Here is a 13,416-nt window from a genome sequence, read left to right as displayed (position 1 = left end):
AGGAAGAGTTCAGTTTGGGGCACCACCATTTTTGATGGATTTTGTTGCAAAGGGGAAAGCAGCATCAGTGATGCCTTCTTCCATGAGTTAAACGAGCTGAACTGAGAAAAGCAAGCCCTGTGCTCACCTCTGTTCAAGCCTGCTGGTGGGGCACTACCACTGCATGGTGCGGGGTTGCAAGGGCTCCAGACTTGCTTCTCTGAAGCGGTCTGTGGCGGTGGCAAGTGGTCAAACTGGGGCTGGTCAGGTGCCTGGGTCCTAATCGCATTCTTCATCCCTTCTTTTTTCAACTTCCAGGCGCCTCAGAGCAAAAAGCCTCTGTTGAAGAAAGGGTCAGTGCTAGGCAGTTACCTGCTGGACGACAAGCCAGTCAAACGGTTAGATGGGTGTCTGTGTTGTGTTTGTGGTGTCAGTCTGTGCCCGCTGAAGTACCCTGTCAGTCAACCTGTGTCTAGTTCTCCCACCTTGGTGCTGGCTGGGTTTGGGAGCATGGGGGGGGTGCAGCTTGACTGTGGCTCTAGCTGCCTCTTGGCATCGGGTGGTGTTGGCTCAGCGTGAAGCTGAGGATGCTGTTAGCTAATTTCCACAGCGGGCTGTGGGCCCTCCTCTGGGCTGCTTCTACATGCAGCAATGGGTGAGCAAACCTAAATGCCATCAGAAGCTATGAGAGTTCATGGGATGGAGGTCATGAAGGCTGCCTCTGACCGAGTCAGGCAGCTCCGATAAAATGACTGGATCATCTCCCAAGTGTGCCAGTTCCTCCTCAGGCAGAAATCCTGTCCACTGGCACCTCATGCCAGAGCCCATATCCCTGGGGCATGGGAGAGGGCAGGAGTTGCACAAGGCTTGTGTTCTCTCTGGCAGCTGAAAGCTCCAAGGAGAGGGCCCAGCTCCAGGTGGGTTCATCCTGCCCATCTCCCTCCACACCTGCAGATGCTCACCTGGCACACCAGGCCTCCCCTTCAGCCAGGGCAGGTGAACATGTCTGTGTGGCCAAGGCCTTGCCCCCCACACTACATGGAGGCTGTACAGTGGCTTCAATACCCATGTCTGCATGCTTGCCTGAACTGTGCTGGCATTAAGCATCAGCCCTTGTGAATGAGTTGTGTGACCAGCACACTAATATTGGCCAAAAGCCTGACTCCTCTGAGAGGCGGGAGAGGCCAGCCCAGCCCTGACCCGGCTTGAAGCTGGATCTCCCCTGCAACTGCTGGCCCCAAGCAGGTTTTAAAGGTGGCACTCTTCCCTGTTTCCTACCAGGTCTCTGCAGAAGGTTCTACTGCTTCCCAGTTTCTCCTGGTGCCAACCAGAGACATAGGTCTAGGCTCAGAGTTTCTTCCAGCTTCAACTCACCCTTAATGCCTGCAGTTCTGGTAATGGCATTTAAGAATTGAGCTTCAGGCTCCTGGGCTCATGGACTGATGGAAAACTAGGTGGAGCAGGGCTGATTCTTGAGCCCAGGCTGAGAGGTTGCTTGGATGGGTCTGAGGCAGAGGTCTTTCATGGCTGTGTGACTGGCAGACATGCTATCCGTGGGATCAGATAATGAAGTTCTCCTATCCTCCCCCCCAGCTATTTCTTGCAAAGATCCTGCTAGCTACTGCTGGTGTAAACCCACCGGAAAGGCTTAACAGGTGGAGAATTCTGGCAGTGAGGGTGATGTGAGAAGGGGAGAAGTATTTGTTGGTCCTGTCTCTGTCCCAGTGCTGCATCACACTACATTGCTTGAGAAACATGAATAAAATCCATTAGATCTGGAGTCACTGTTCACAAAGTTTTATGTTTGTCCCTCCCCCCTGCCCTCCCCCCCCCCCCCCCCCCCCCGAAGGGGCTTTTGAGTCTCAGCCCCTCATTGCCATGACTCCTGCCAGCCCTGGGAGATGAGGGCTGTCCCCCTGAGCCTGGGAGGATGTGTCTATTTTCCATGGGGAGAGGTTTCAGCTGGCCTGGCTCTGGGCTGGCATTTGGGGCAGATGCATGGAGGACAAACAGAATGTGAGCTCCCTTTCATGGGAAAAGTGTAGGCATGGCAGCAGGTGAATTTTGCAGCCCTGATGAGGTGTACTTACAGGAGTGAGAGAGGAGAGTTGTTGCCTTGACTCCTGCACTAGTAGCAAGAGAAAAATGTTGCAGAGAGAGGTGGGATGTGCTGTTTCTGAAGAGATTGACTGTAGTAAGCCTCTGGTCTGTCTAATTTGCTTCCACATGCAATCTGGTGGCCAGTGAAAGCAATGGAGATACCTGTGGTGGATAAAGCCCTTTGAGTTCTAAGCCTTCTCACTCCCTTCGTCTAGTTCTTTAACCGTGGAAAGCCAAGGCAGAGCTAAGATGCTGCCTTGCTCCTCAGCAATGATGCCAATAGTTTAAACTGGTTATTCTAACTGTTCTTCTGAAGACTGTTCCTCCACTTACCATGTCAGCTCTATCCCCAATGAACAAAGTGCATCAGCCTGCTCTTGTGTAGGCACAGTCAGTGCAACACCTATTCCCTACTACTACAGCTTGGGCAGGGGTCCTGGGGATTTCTGGCCGTTGAGAGTGCAGCATGGCTGGTTGGAAGCTTTATAAAACAAACATCTTTCGGGTCCTGGCTTCCTTACCTAGGGCCAGGTGTGGATGCAGGCCAGAGCAGAGCCAACACCAGGCGAAGTGGCCCTGGTGTGAGCATGCTCACTGCAATTTGCACACCTGTGGCAGGTTTCTGCTGTCTGAACTCAGTAAGACTTTGCTACAGCAGTGTTTGGAAGTGATGGGCTGGTTTCCTGGAGCATGGCTGTGTGCCTTCAGCAGAGGGCAGTAACATGCATGCCCACTGCATGCAGCCTCCCAAGGACAATCAGCCAGCCCTCACCCTACTACTTGCAGTCAAAACCCTTTTCACTAACCTCAAAACTTTTGTTACTTCTTTTTGTGTTGTATTTGGTAACAAAAATAGAGGGGGGGTTGTTGCACTTTTTTTTTTTTTAAATGTTTTTCCTGTTGCCACCTTTGTATGCTTTGCCTCATTTTTCAGTACTGGGGGAAGTGGGAGGCAAAGAATCCTTGAAAAATCTGGAAGGTGGGAATTTTTATTAAAATTAATGAAATAATGTCGGAACGTATGAGTACAGCATAGCTCAGGTGAGCTGTCTCTCTTTCCCTAGGGGTGTGGCTGATGCCTTAGTCACAGGGAGTATGGGGAGTGTATGTATGAAGTAGAGTTCCTGCAAGCGTTGCATATGCACTAATTGGATCGCACTGGTTGTTTTGGCAATTTGCAACCTCCTATTCTCACCCCCCCCACCCCCCCCCTCCCCCGTTTGTGGTGCCTGTGGGCTTTAATACAGACAACTGGCCTCTGCGGACCTTCCCTTCACCTTCCCGGTGGATGTGGCAGTGGAAGAACCCAACAGAAAGAACTGTAAATACTTCCCAGGCAATGGGACATGGCTGAAGACAGGAGAAGGAGGCAGCACAAACTTCGGAGAGAAGAGCAGAGACAAGGAGAGATGGTTATTGGCAGCAGATGCCGAGTGGTTGAAGATGACTTTGAAGGGTGATGCTGACTGTAGAAAAAATGCAGATGGATTAGATGATGCTCCATTGTCTCCTAGAGGTCAGCCTGTTGGCACCGAAACCAGGGTGAGTCTAATTACTTGGGGTTCTTCCTCAAACACCTGCTACCAGGGACTTGAGGGTTTCTGACTCTCCTCCCATCTAACTCCAGTTCCATAGGTTTATAATGCAGGGATCCAGTGCCTAAATCAAAGCACAGTCTGCAGCTGGGCTTCTCAAAACTGCATCCCTTTCTTCTATTGTAGCTCCAGGCACTGGAACCAGCCAGCTGTTCCCCAGACCGCATCTTTAAAGTGGTGTTTGTAGGGAACTCTGGCGTTGGGAAGAGTTCCTTCATCCACCGCTTCTGCTATGGCAGGTTCTTGGCTGAGCTCAATGCAACCATCGGTAAGTAATAGGGTTCCTGACTCATCTGGCTAAGAAGGGTGGGAAAATCAGCCTGGACATATGCTTTTTGCCTGTATTTTAGCCCAACTAAAGGTAAGGATGGTCCCTCACCCAATTTTGAATCAATCTTACAATTTCCCTGAACTAAACAGTGTTGATCTTGGCCATTGGCTTTGCAATGGCAAGCTGCTCTCTCCCCATCCTATCTTATGTTCATTGTTACCTTCCTGACAGGTGTCGATTACCAGGTGAAGAGTCTAATGGTGGATAACACCCAGGTTGCCTTACAGCTGTGGGATACAGCTGGACAAGAAAGGTAAGCAATTTCTGTGAGGATGCCCTACTGCCAGGCTCAGTGTAGGAAACAGGAGGAAAGGGAAAGAGTGTGTGCACCTGGTTTCTGTCTCTGGGAAAATTGTTAACTTCAGAAGGACCAGAGAGGTTGCAGCAGCTATTCCAGTGCTGAACCTGTAGCAAAGGTCTGTTTTGGAGATTTCTAGAAGCTGTGGCTGCAAAGCGGGGCCCGGGGAGATCACTCTGAGGGTTGACGGAAAAGTAGTTTTCCATATGTCTGACCTGCATGCTTGTGGCTTCAGGTAGTCCATCCATAAATCACTCTACGGTATGGGGGTTGAAGCCCCTCTAGCCCTCAAAGCTCTTCTGCATCAGCCTGCTTCTGGGAAAAGCTCCAGGACAGGGCTGCAGATTAAGATAGAAACAAAGGCTCTGGATGGACAACCTGTTCTCAGATTCAGTTGTGCTACTGCTGTCCCCAGCTGCTCACCACTACTTGCTATTCAGAGGGTGGAAAGGAGCGTGTGAACCTTTCCAGATCTGATTCAGACAAAGCCAGCCGAATTGAACTACCCTGCTGGACTCTGTCAGTGAGGCTATTGGCCCCTTCCACTGTCCCTTCTGCTGATAGACTCATGGAAGTGATAATCCTTGGTAGAGGGGCAGTGTAGTTTTTTGTGACAGTGAATACAGGTTCCCCATTTGAAGGCCTCTAGTTTCAAAAGCATGGGCCATCACTAGATGTTACCAGCACTGTTGGTGAGGATCAGAGTAGTAGAGGACACACTTGACCCTCATCTGCTACTAGAGATGTAGGCTCACCACTACCTTCATGTAAATTAGACTTTATTTAGGATGCACTTAGAAGCTGAAGATGAAAAGCTATTTCAAGGGGGCTGTTAACCTCAAGAGCCTGGCAAAAATAAGGCCTTCAGGAGGCAGCTGAGGTCATCAGAATATTATAATCCTGAGCTGTGCCAACAGAGTAATGATGCTGTCTACCTCAGTCAGGTAGACCATGCAGACCTCGTGGGAATGTACTAAGTAGGAGTATCTACTGAAAAGCAAACTATTTCTTCCAAAATCAAGCTTCATGCTGAAGAAATAATGATTTTGAGGGGACTCCTGTGGTTATTTCAGTGCTGAAGCTGAGCAGTAAGGGGAGTTGTTATGACATGAAGCGTGACAATTTACTGAGGCCAGATTGCATCAGAGGCCAAATTCAAGATATTGCCTCTGAAGAAGGACCTTTGCAGCATTAGCAGGTCTTAGACATGTACTTGCAAGAGAGAACTTGGCTCAGTGCTGATACTGAATAGGAGACCTGGGAAGAAGCAAAAGCTTTTCTTACTTCTAGAGAAATATTAATTACTTCTAACTGGAGGTATCCAACTGTGAATATCCTATGGAAGAGATAGAGGAACCTCTTGGAGTGTGCAAGGAGAACTCCTTGGTGACTTCCCTGACACCGTTGCACGCTACATTTGATGTTTCTTCTGGAGAATCTAGCCTGTCCTGTAGATCCAGAGGTGTACCTCAACTGGCGAAGACAGGGTCTGTGCTTTCTCAGTTGGGTAGTTTGTCAGAATGTCATGCCCTTATTGTAGTGAGAAAGAACAGGCTTCAGGCAATCATCTGAAGACTTCAGGAGGGTCACTACTTGCTGTAGGTTTTCTTGGCTCTTAATAGAATGGGAGAGCTTGTTATCCTGTGCAGGGCTGAAATACAGAGCTCTCCAGTGCGATCTCAGTACTTGTGTTGCATTTAATTCCATCAGTTTGCAATCAATGTGGTTATATCATGGCCCTGTCACAAACTGCTTACAGATTTCATGTGGTTTTTGGTGGTGGTTTGTGTTTTTTTGTTTGTGGTTTTTTTTTTTTTTTTTTTAATTTATTCCCAAAATACAAGTCTGTGGTTCTAACTGGTACCCACAGGACAAAGTAGATGTCTGGTGGGAGTTTCTCCTGGAAATTGTGTCTAACTGCTGATTTTATGTATGATGGCATTGCTTTATAGATTCAAAACTGGAAACAGTATTGATGCTGAGATCTTAATTGCTGTTTTGGCAGCACTGGGGCAGACATTATGCATGCCTAGTTTATACTGTGGTACAGCTTAGTCTGCAGATTCTTGCAGAACCTAGAGAAAGGTCATGTTTTTTCCATCCATTTCCTTTTATATAGGCAGTTACCTTTTCCTATCCCACCTAAACAGATTCTTCTCTTTCTTTCCTCCTGACCTCCAAAGGTCTAACCTGCAAAGGTACTCCTTCCTGCTTTCTCAGCACCATGTGTTTGGAAAGACTCCTGCTTACCCATGGCTGCCTGGCCTGCCTCAAAGGTGCGAGGATCTGACCTGTCTGTCACCAGTCTGTACACACCAGCCCCAAGGGACACTATCTCATGCACAGGGACTGCCAGGCCTTGCAGAGAGCCTGCACTAAAAGACAGATAATCCCATTCTGTTTCTTGTCATTACACAGCTGTGGTTCTGAGGGTGCCTTTGGTTTCATTTGGGCTCAGGTTTCGGAGCATTACCAAGCAGTATTTCCGGAAGGCGGATGGGATTCTGGTGATGTATGACATTACAGCCGAGTGCTCCTTCACGGCAGTGAGGAACTGGATGAGCAGTGTCCAGGTGAGAGCGGGGCCTCAGCTCTCTAATGCTGGTGGTGCTGCCGCTGCCTTGCTCCAGACCAGCTCCAACAGTCTGTTTGGGAGCGACGTTCGCCAGTGCCCCAGGAGGTCCTATTGACCGTGGGAAGATGACTTACCAGAGCAGATGCTATGGGTACTGCCTGTAGTAGTCAGTTTGGGACCAGGGGCTTCTTGTTGAAGACACCAAAGCCAGTGGTAGCCCATTAAATGAGGGAGGGCTGTTTCTAGGAGAAGATGGTGGCACCTGCCGAAAGAGTAGTGTGTGTTTGGAAGCAGCCCATGTGCATTGGCAACATCTCCTAAACATGGTCATATCGCACCTGTGCTCAGGCAAGGAGATCTGGTGTCCTGCCTATGCACAGGAGAGGAAGACAGCCCTGGTGTGTTTAGGCTCAGACCTGCAGCATGCATGCACAGCGCTTTGCACGATCTCATCCTGACTCTCCTTTGAGATTTCTAGATGAGACTGAAATATTAGTAACATTTTTTTTTCCTCATTTGCTTCAACCTTAACAGGTTTTTTTTTTCTCTTTATTTGGTGACTGTGTATTAACACTGTAGTCTGCCCCCCTGCTTTTTATTTCCAAACCCTCAATAAAAGCATTCATCTGTGGCTTGTATCTGCTAGCGGAGACAAAAATACCTGTCTGTATAATTTAAATAAGTTGTGTGTAGATGACTCAAAGCTGAAGGGAAATTGTCAAGGGTGGTTTTGTTTTGATTGTGCCGAGTCTCAAAAACCAGGATCTAAGTGAAATGAATAAGCATAGGTTGGAGGTTTCTAATATTATTAACTTCCACAGGCCTGTTGGGGGAAAAAACAAACCCCACTTAGCTATTTCTTTGGACTCTAAAAGATCAAATGTTAAGATTTTTAAAACTAACCAGCCTCTGAAAATCAGGCTCCTTTCAGGAAGGTTAAACTGAGCACACAGAAAATCAAAGCACCTGAAATCTGTAACTTTTAATAATATCTCTTTTCCTTTCCCCATCTTAGTATTTATCTTGCTTTGAAGCTGTTCAGGTACTGTAAGTCATCCAGGGCGGTCAAGTTTGGAAATAACTTGGAGCCCCACTCTGCAGTCCTTAACTCTGGTGATGTTCTAGTGAGCCAGTGAACTAGAGGAAGTTTTACCAAAGGTAATGGGCTCCAGGAATCACCTAGGAATAACAGTTCCTACAGAGACCCTACACAAGAGTTGAAAGTTGCTTAGCTTGCTTGGCCAGTGGATTTTCAGCAAGGGATGGTTGAGTTTAGGACAGCACATCAGACGAATAGTACCACACATACATACACACAAAAATTATTGAACTTAATAAGCAGCTCTGCCTGAACTTAAATTCCGAACAGTCTATGGGGCAAACTGCTTTTCTTTAGGCTTATTATTTCCCAGAGAGGAACTTATGTCCTGTCTCCCCTCTCTCAGCATCCCAGCTGTACATACCAAACATTTGAAATACATTCCCATAGTTTAAGCTTCCTTCCACAAATCCCTGGGGCTATTTGAGGAATGGCCCTTTAATGAGCTAAAGGGCCTGATCCTGCTGCCACTGAAGGTCTTATTTGCATGAGCTGGAACAGGATCTGCTCCAAGATATTTCCCTCTCTCAGCTGAGTCTCTAGGGTGCTTTACTCTGTTTCTTTTTCAGGAAGGTATCGAGGATGGAGCTGTGGTCTTTTTGCTTGGAAATAAAATGGATGCTGCACAGAGGGAGACCCAGAATGTGCCCAAGGTGGAGGGGGAAAGGCTGGCGAAGGTGTGACTCTCTGCTCTGCTGCTCGACCTGCTCTGCAGCTGTGAGCAGGGCAGCCTGGCTGGCAGGAAGCCCTTCTTGGAGCCATTTCCCAGTATGGTACCTTCCCTCTTCCCCCCCCCCCCCCCCCCCGCCCCCTGTTTCTCCAATGCAGACATGTACCGAGTTCCCTCTGGTACCAGGGAGGATGAGGTGTTGGCCAGCATGTGGCAGACAATGGCCCTTGAGGCATGCTCGTGTATTTCTCTTGAGGCTTGATGCCTCCTTACAGTGATGCTGTCTTTCTGAGGGGAGCATGCATGGCTGTTTTCCCATTTGAGAACTCCCCTAATGCATGCTCTGCAAAATCATCCTGCCTCCTTCCTCACTCCCTATGTCTGCATGCCCACTGGTACCTTGGCCCCTGGGTGGCGGGGGCGGCAGGGTTTCAGAGGTGTTCCCCATCTTCTGGACTCTGCAACACAAAGGTAAGGGAACCCAAGTACCCTGGGCAGATGTTTTCTCTTCCCAAATAACTCCCTCAGTGTTCCCTTTCAGACACACTGGCTCGGCCCCCAATGCTGAAAAAGCATCTCCTTTTCCTGGGTTGGTGAGCAGGGTGTGCGCCCCAGCAGGGCGGTAACAGGCACCCTCCTGGCCCCAATTTCTCTGCTGGGCCAGCTCCCAGGGATGTGGGTGAATGGTGGGGAAGAGCTGGCAGCCAACATGGGTGCTTGCTGTGCTCTCTGGCAGGAATACAAGGCTGTCTTCTACGAGTGCAGCGCGATGACTGGCTATAACATCATGGAGCCCATGCTGCACATGGCCAGGTCAGTGAACAGGAACAGTCACCCTAGGATATTTCCCCAGCTCTAGGTGATTGGTGTAGGCTCTCCTGGGGAATGGGCAAGAAGAGGGGGCTGTCAGAGACTGACTTTCTGCCATGTCACAAAAAAGACCTGGAGCGCAATGTGCTCTTTCCCCTGACTCCAGGTCCTTGTCTTCTGTGCCTGAAAAGCACCAAGTGTAAACCAGATGTTACTGCATGCAAAGCTTCATCTAGCAAAGCTGGCTGTTGAAAGATTGGGAGTTTAATTTGAATATTTCATCACAAAAACCTTGTGTACTATCCCAGATTTTAAGTTGGCATTTTTAGTTTGAAGTCTGCATGCATCTCTAAGGGTTTTTTCTTCCTTATCTTATTAAGCATTATACAGAATGTGATATTTTGGTGGCAATATTTTTAAAGGGAGATAAGACACTTTGTAAGGCTGAAAGAAGTTTGTTCTAAGATTTTTAGTTTTTAAAAAAGCAAGTAGTTTTGAAAAAAGTCTTTGAAATCTTGCAAGAAAAATATCCTTTCGTTTTCTTTTATCCCTTCACCTCCTGCTGCATCATTTCTGTTAAATTCACAGCAGGACCTAGCTGTTCATTAGCTAGGATGATATACTTACTAGCTAGGTAAATCGCATCTCCCATAGCATGTGCCTTCAGCATGCTTTATTACCATGCTGCTGCCTGAGATGGCCTAGACAGGTGAAGCAAACAGCCTGGGATTCTGCCATTAATGTGGGAGCTTGGGAATAAGGCACAGACCACTCACGCCCCAGCCTGGTACTCTGACATGCTGTCCACTTTTGTATGTGTCCAGTTTCTTTCTCTGTTCCCTGGAAATTCATGCTCATTTTCTCTGTGTGGTTTATCTAGCCCAGCTTCCAGAGAAGCCCAGTCTTTGGGCCAGTCATTTTTTACAATCCTAAATGTCCCTGGCTGATGGGGAGCAAAGGGCAGAGCCAAATGCCTCGGCAGGAAGATCTCAGTAACCAGGTTGTGTTCTTGATCTGTGCTGCTTGTTCCAGGTTGCTGACAGCACAAGAAGACAGGCAGAGGGAGAATGCCCTGCAGCTGGAAGATGTCAGCAGGAGGAAAGGGTGCTGCACATAAGGCACATCAATGTGTCAGCAAGGGACATGTGCCAACACTGTTTCATGAAGCTGGGGTTCCTTTTGAGCAAGCCGAATCTGATGGTATCAGCTCTGCAGAAACTTGGGGAAGCTGCAGCTTTTCCCCATCTGGGAATTTCAAGGCATTAAATCAGGCCAAAATGTGCATATGATCTGCATTGTCCCATTTCCCACCTCTGCACGCAGCGCTGGTCTCTGGAGGCCTCTACTTTGGGGGAATTCGACTGGTCTTGGCTAATAGCACAAACTGTGCGTTCTGTCTGGAGATGTTGCTTCCCTGTGAAAGGATGAAGTCTTTTTCCTTTCCTTTCTGGCCAAAAAGTGGCCTAGCAGCAGAGAGTGGAGGACACAGTGGGTGCTGTGTTAAATAGAATTTTAGTGTAAGAGAGAAAGAAATTATTTTAAATTTGGGCTAGCTCTAGGTAGTGATCCATCCATCTCAAAGAGCAGCATCTCCTCTTGGTTCTGTAACAGCAGAGCCCAGCTGAAAGCCTGCTGTGGTAAGCAGGAAAACCTCCATCAGTTCCTGTAAGATCTGGATCAGGCCCTGTATTTACTGCGAAATTTGGTTTGACTTGCCAATATTGTAGTTAACTGATTCCATATGTGGATATAGTATGAACTGATAAAATGAGTCATCCCGATGGCTTTCTTCACTTTGTACCCTAATGGAACTTGTCACTGTCCCTCTCTTACTGTTTACAGAACACAGAGCAGTTGCCCTGGGACTCGCAGGTGCTGGCATGTGCTGCTGATTCATAACCCGTTGCAGGAGCTGTGCTGTACATACTAGAGGGGCCATATATAGCCCGTTTTTAAGGCTGAATGCTGCCTGTTTCCTCCCATTCTCTTATCCTTTCCTGAAAAATCTCCAGCAACTAGGAACTGACTTATCTGCAGTACTGAAAGATCCCACCCTGCTAGCCTGACCTTAGTGCTTTCAAATGTACCTGGGCTGGAAGCACAAGGCAGCTGCCTGTGTGAAACATACCTAGTGAAGCTTTTTCTCTTGCGGTGACCTTGTGCAATAACCTCACTTTCCTGGTGAAGGGCCTGAGAAAGAGCAGGACTGAACCTGTTCCCATTGGGAAGGGACCTTCTTGTCACTAAGAAGTGGGGCAAAGCAGGGCAAGGGGAGGTGCGGGCTGAGGTAGGAACTGGCCCCAAAAGTGCGCCTCTCGGCATAGCTGCTGCTGTGCCTGGGCATGAAGCCCCTGGTGTTCTCTGGTGTGTGATGCTTTCTGTTTTGTAGCTCAGTTGCTCTTAAAGCCTTGTGGGACTAAGTGAGCTTTTTTTGTAACACCCTGTTCCCTTTCTTCTTTGAGCCTGTTTCTGTATGTGACTGACATTTTAGGTGCAAGATGTGATACTGCAGCTGTGAAGCAGTCCTCCCAGCCTTGCAGCATAGGGAAAGCCTGTATTTGTCCACTGTCTTTCCTCTGTTGGTATAAGGCGATTACTCTGAATGTCTGTTTATTGCAGAGATTTCTCTGGGAATATCCCATGCAGGAAAAGTGCTCTGAGTCACCTACAGCCCATCAGTGTTACAAAGAATTTCCATGGTTCCTCCCAGTGCCCTTTACTCCTGATAGGAAAGAGGAAGTTTTTCTCCGGAAGAGCAGGATTCCTGACTAAAATGAATAGCTAAAAGTAATAAGCTCCTGCTCAGTCCTTACTGCTGGCTGGCTGTGGTTCACGCTGTGTTTAACTGCAGTAACGCCTTCCAGAGACTGGGAATCGGAAAGTTAGAAGAGGTCTAGAAGGAACCAGGGCAGCTCGTGTGGAGTCCAGAGTAATGCCAGCAGTGCTGCTGGTGGAACTGCTTGTGTTTGCAAGAAACAATGTTTGGGAAGGGAAATCCTTTCTTTTCAGAAAGCACCTGTAATCTGAACACAGACATGGCTTTCTAGCTAATGTGGGCATGAAGGAGCACAGACATTATCACCTGTTGAACACGTAAAACCCACTACCTGAGTTGGGGGAGCTGCTGTCAATGATTCCTCTGCATCGTGCTCCAGTTGCAGGTTAATAAGGAGTGGCACTGACTAAGAACTGGCATCTTTGGTCGGGGCACATCAGTAATGCTAACATTTACTTACCTGCAGCAGCAGGATTTGGGAAGTTGCTGCAGAAGGAAGAGAGCAATAGCCAGTTTGCTAACGTGGTCTGAACGTGCACCTCCCACACTGTGTACAGAGCACATGAAAGACAAAAGTGTGAAATACAGCTGACACACAAATACAGGCCAGTATATGTATTACCTTTATCAGTGCTGTCATATTGCAACAGCAAGAACTACCACGTGGGGTTTTTTTTATGTACAACCTTAAGCATGTTTTCTTAGTGTGCAAGCAGAGTACAGGCAATAAAGAAATGCTGCCTTACAAATGGTTGAGAGATTTTTTTCAGGCACTGCAGGAGATTTATCCTCCCTTCTTCAGTCGCTGATTGTAGTGTGATCTCCCCTTCTCACTGCTCAGGAAGTGCTGAGAAGCCTGTCCCCCATGGTAGTCCAAACGGGAGGTTTGTAAGTAGGGAGAGAGTTGGTCAGGAACCCATGTCTTGGAGGCAGCACAGGAGCAATTCATCTCCAGTCTTATTTTTTCACCTCTTTCAAGCAGAGCAGGGAGGAGAAAAAGGGGAGATGCTTTCCCAGTGTCTGGGGGCAGTGTAGTGCTTTCAGAGACAGCACGTTCTCACCTTGTACCTATATTTGTAGAACTAAACATTTATTTTAATAACATCCCATGCATCCCTTTCACTAGAGTTAGGAAATGCGGTTGTTTTTAATCCTTGTGCCCTGGCATGTCTCCAGCTGGATG

General features: G+C 48.0%; 1 protein-coding gene across 5 annotated transcripts in view; it reads left to right on the top strand.

The window, feature by feature from the left end:
• Positions 1-13,145, top strand: part of CRACR2B (calcium release activated channel regulator 2B) — a 50,276-nt gene extending 37,131 nt beyond the window's left edge. For 3 of the 5 annotated variants that reach the window (XM_076344257.1, XM_076344255.1, XM_076344254.1), the window contains exons 11-18: positions 298-377; positions 3,327-3,621; positions 3,801-3,942; positions 4,177-4,258; positions 6,762-6,876; positions 8,547-8,654; positions 9,384-9,460; positions 10,490-13,145. In XM_076344257.1, coding sequence (XP_076200372.1) covers positions 298-377; positions 3,327-3,621; positions 3,801-3,942; positions 4,177-4,258; positions 6,762-6,876; positions 8,547-8,654; positions 9,384-9,460; positions 10,490-10,574 — 984 coding nt within the window. In that variant the 3' untranslated portion in view covers positions 10,575-13,145. Of the gene's footprint in view, positions 1-297; positions 378-3,326; positions 3,622-3,800; positions 3,943-4,176; positions 4,259-6,761; positions 6,877-8,546; positions 8,746-9,383; positions 9,461-10,489 lie in introns of all 5 variants that reach the window. The other 2 variants (XM_076344256.1, XM_076344258.1) reach the window with 2 other exon arrangements.
• Positions 13,146-13,416: the final 271 nt, after the last annotated feature.

This window comes from Aptenodytes patagonicus, chromosome 7, assembly GCF_965638725.1.
Source record: "Aptenodytes patagonicus chromosome 7, bAptPat1.pri.cur, whole genome shotgun sequence".
NCBI lineage: Eukaryota > Metazoa > Chordata > Aves > Sphenisciformes > Spheniscidae > Aptenodytes > Aptenodytes patagonicus.
Note: the sequence above shows the minus strand (reverse complement) of the source record. Positions and strands in the feature narration are given on the sequence as shown.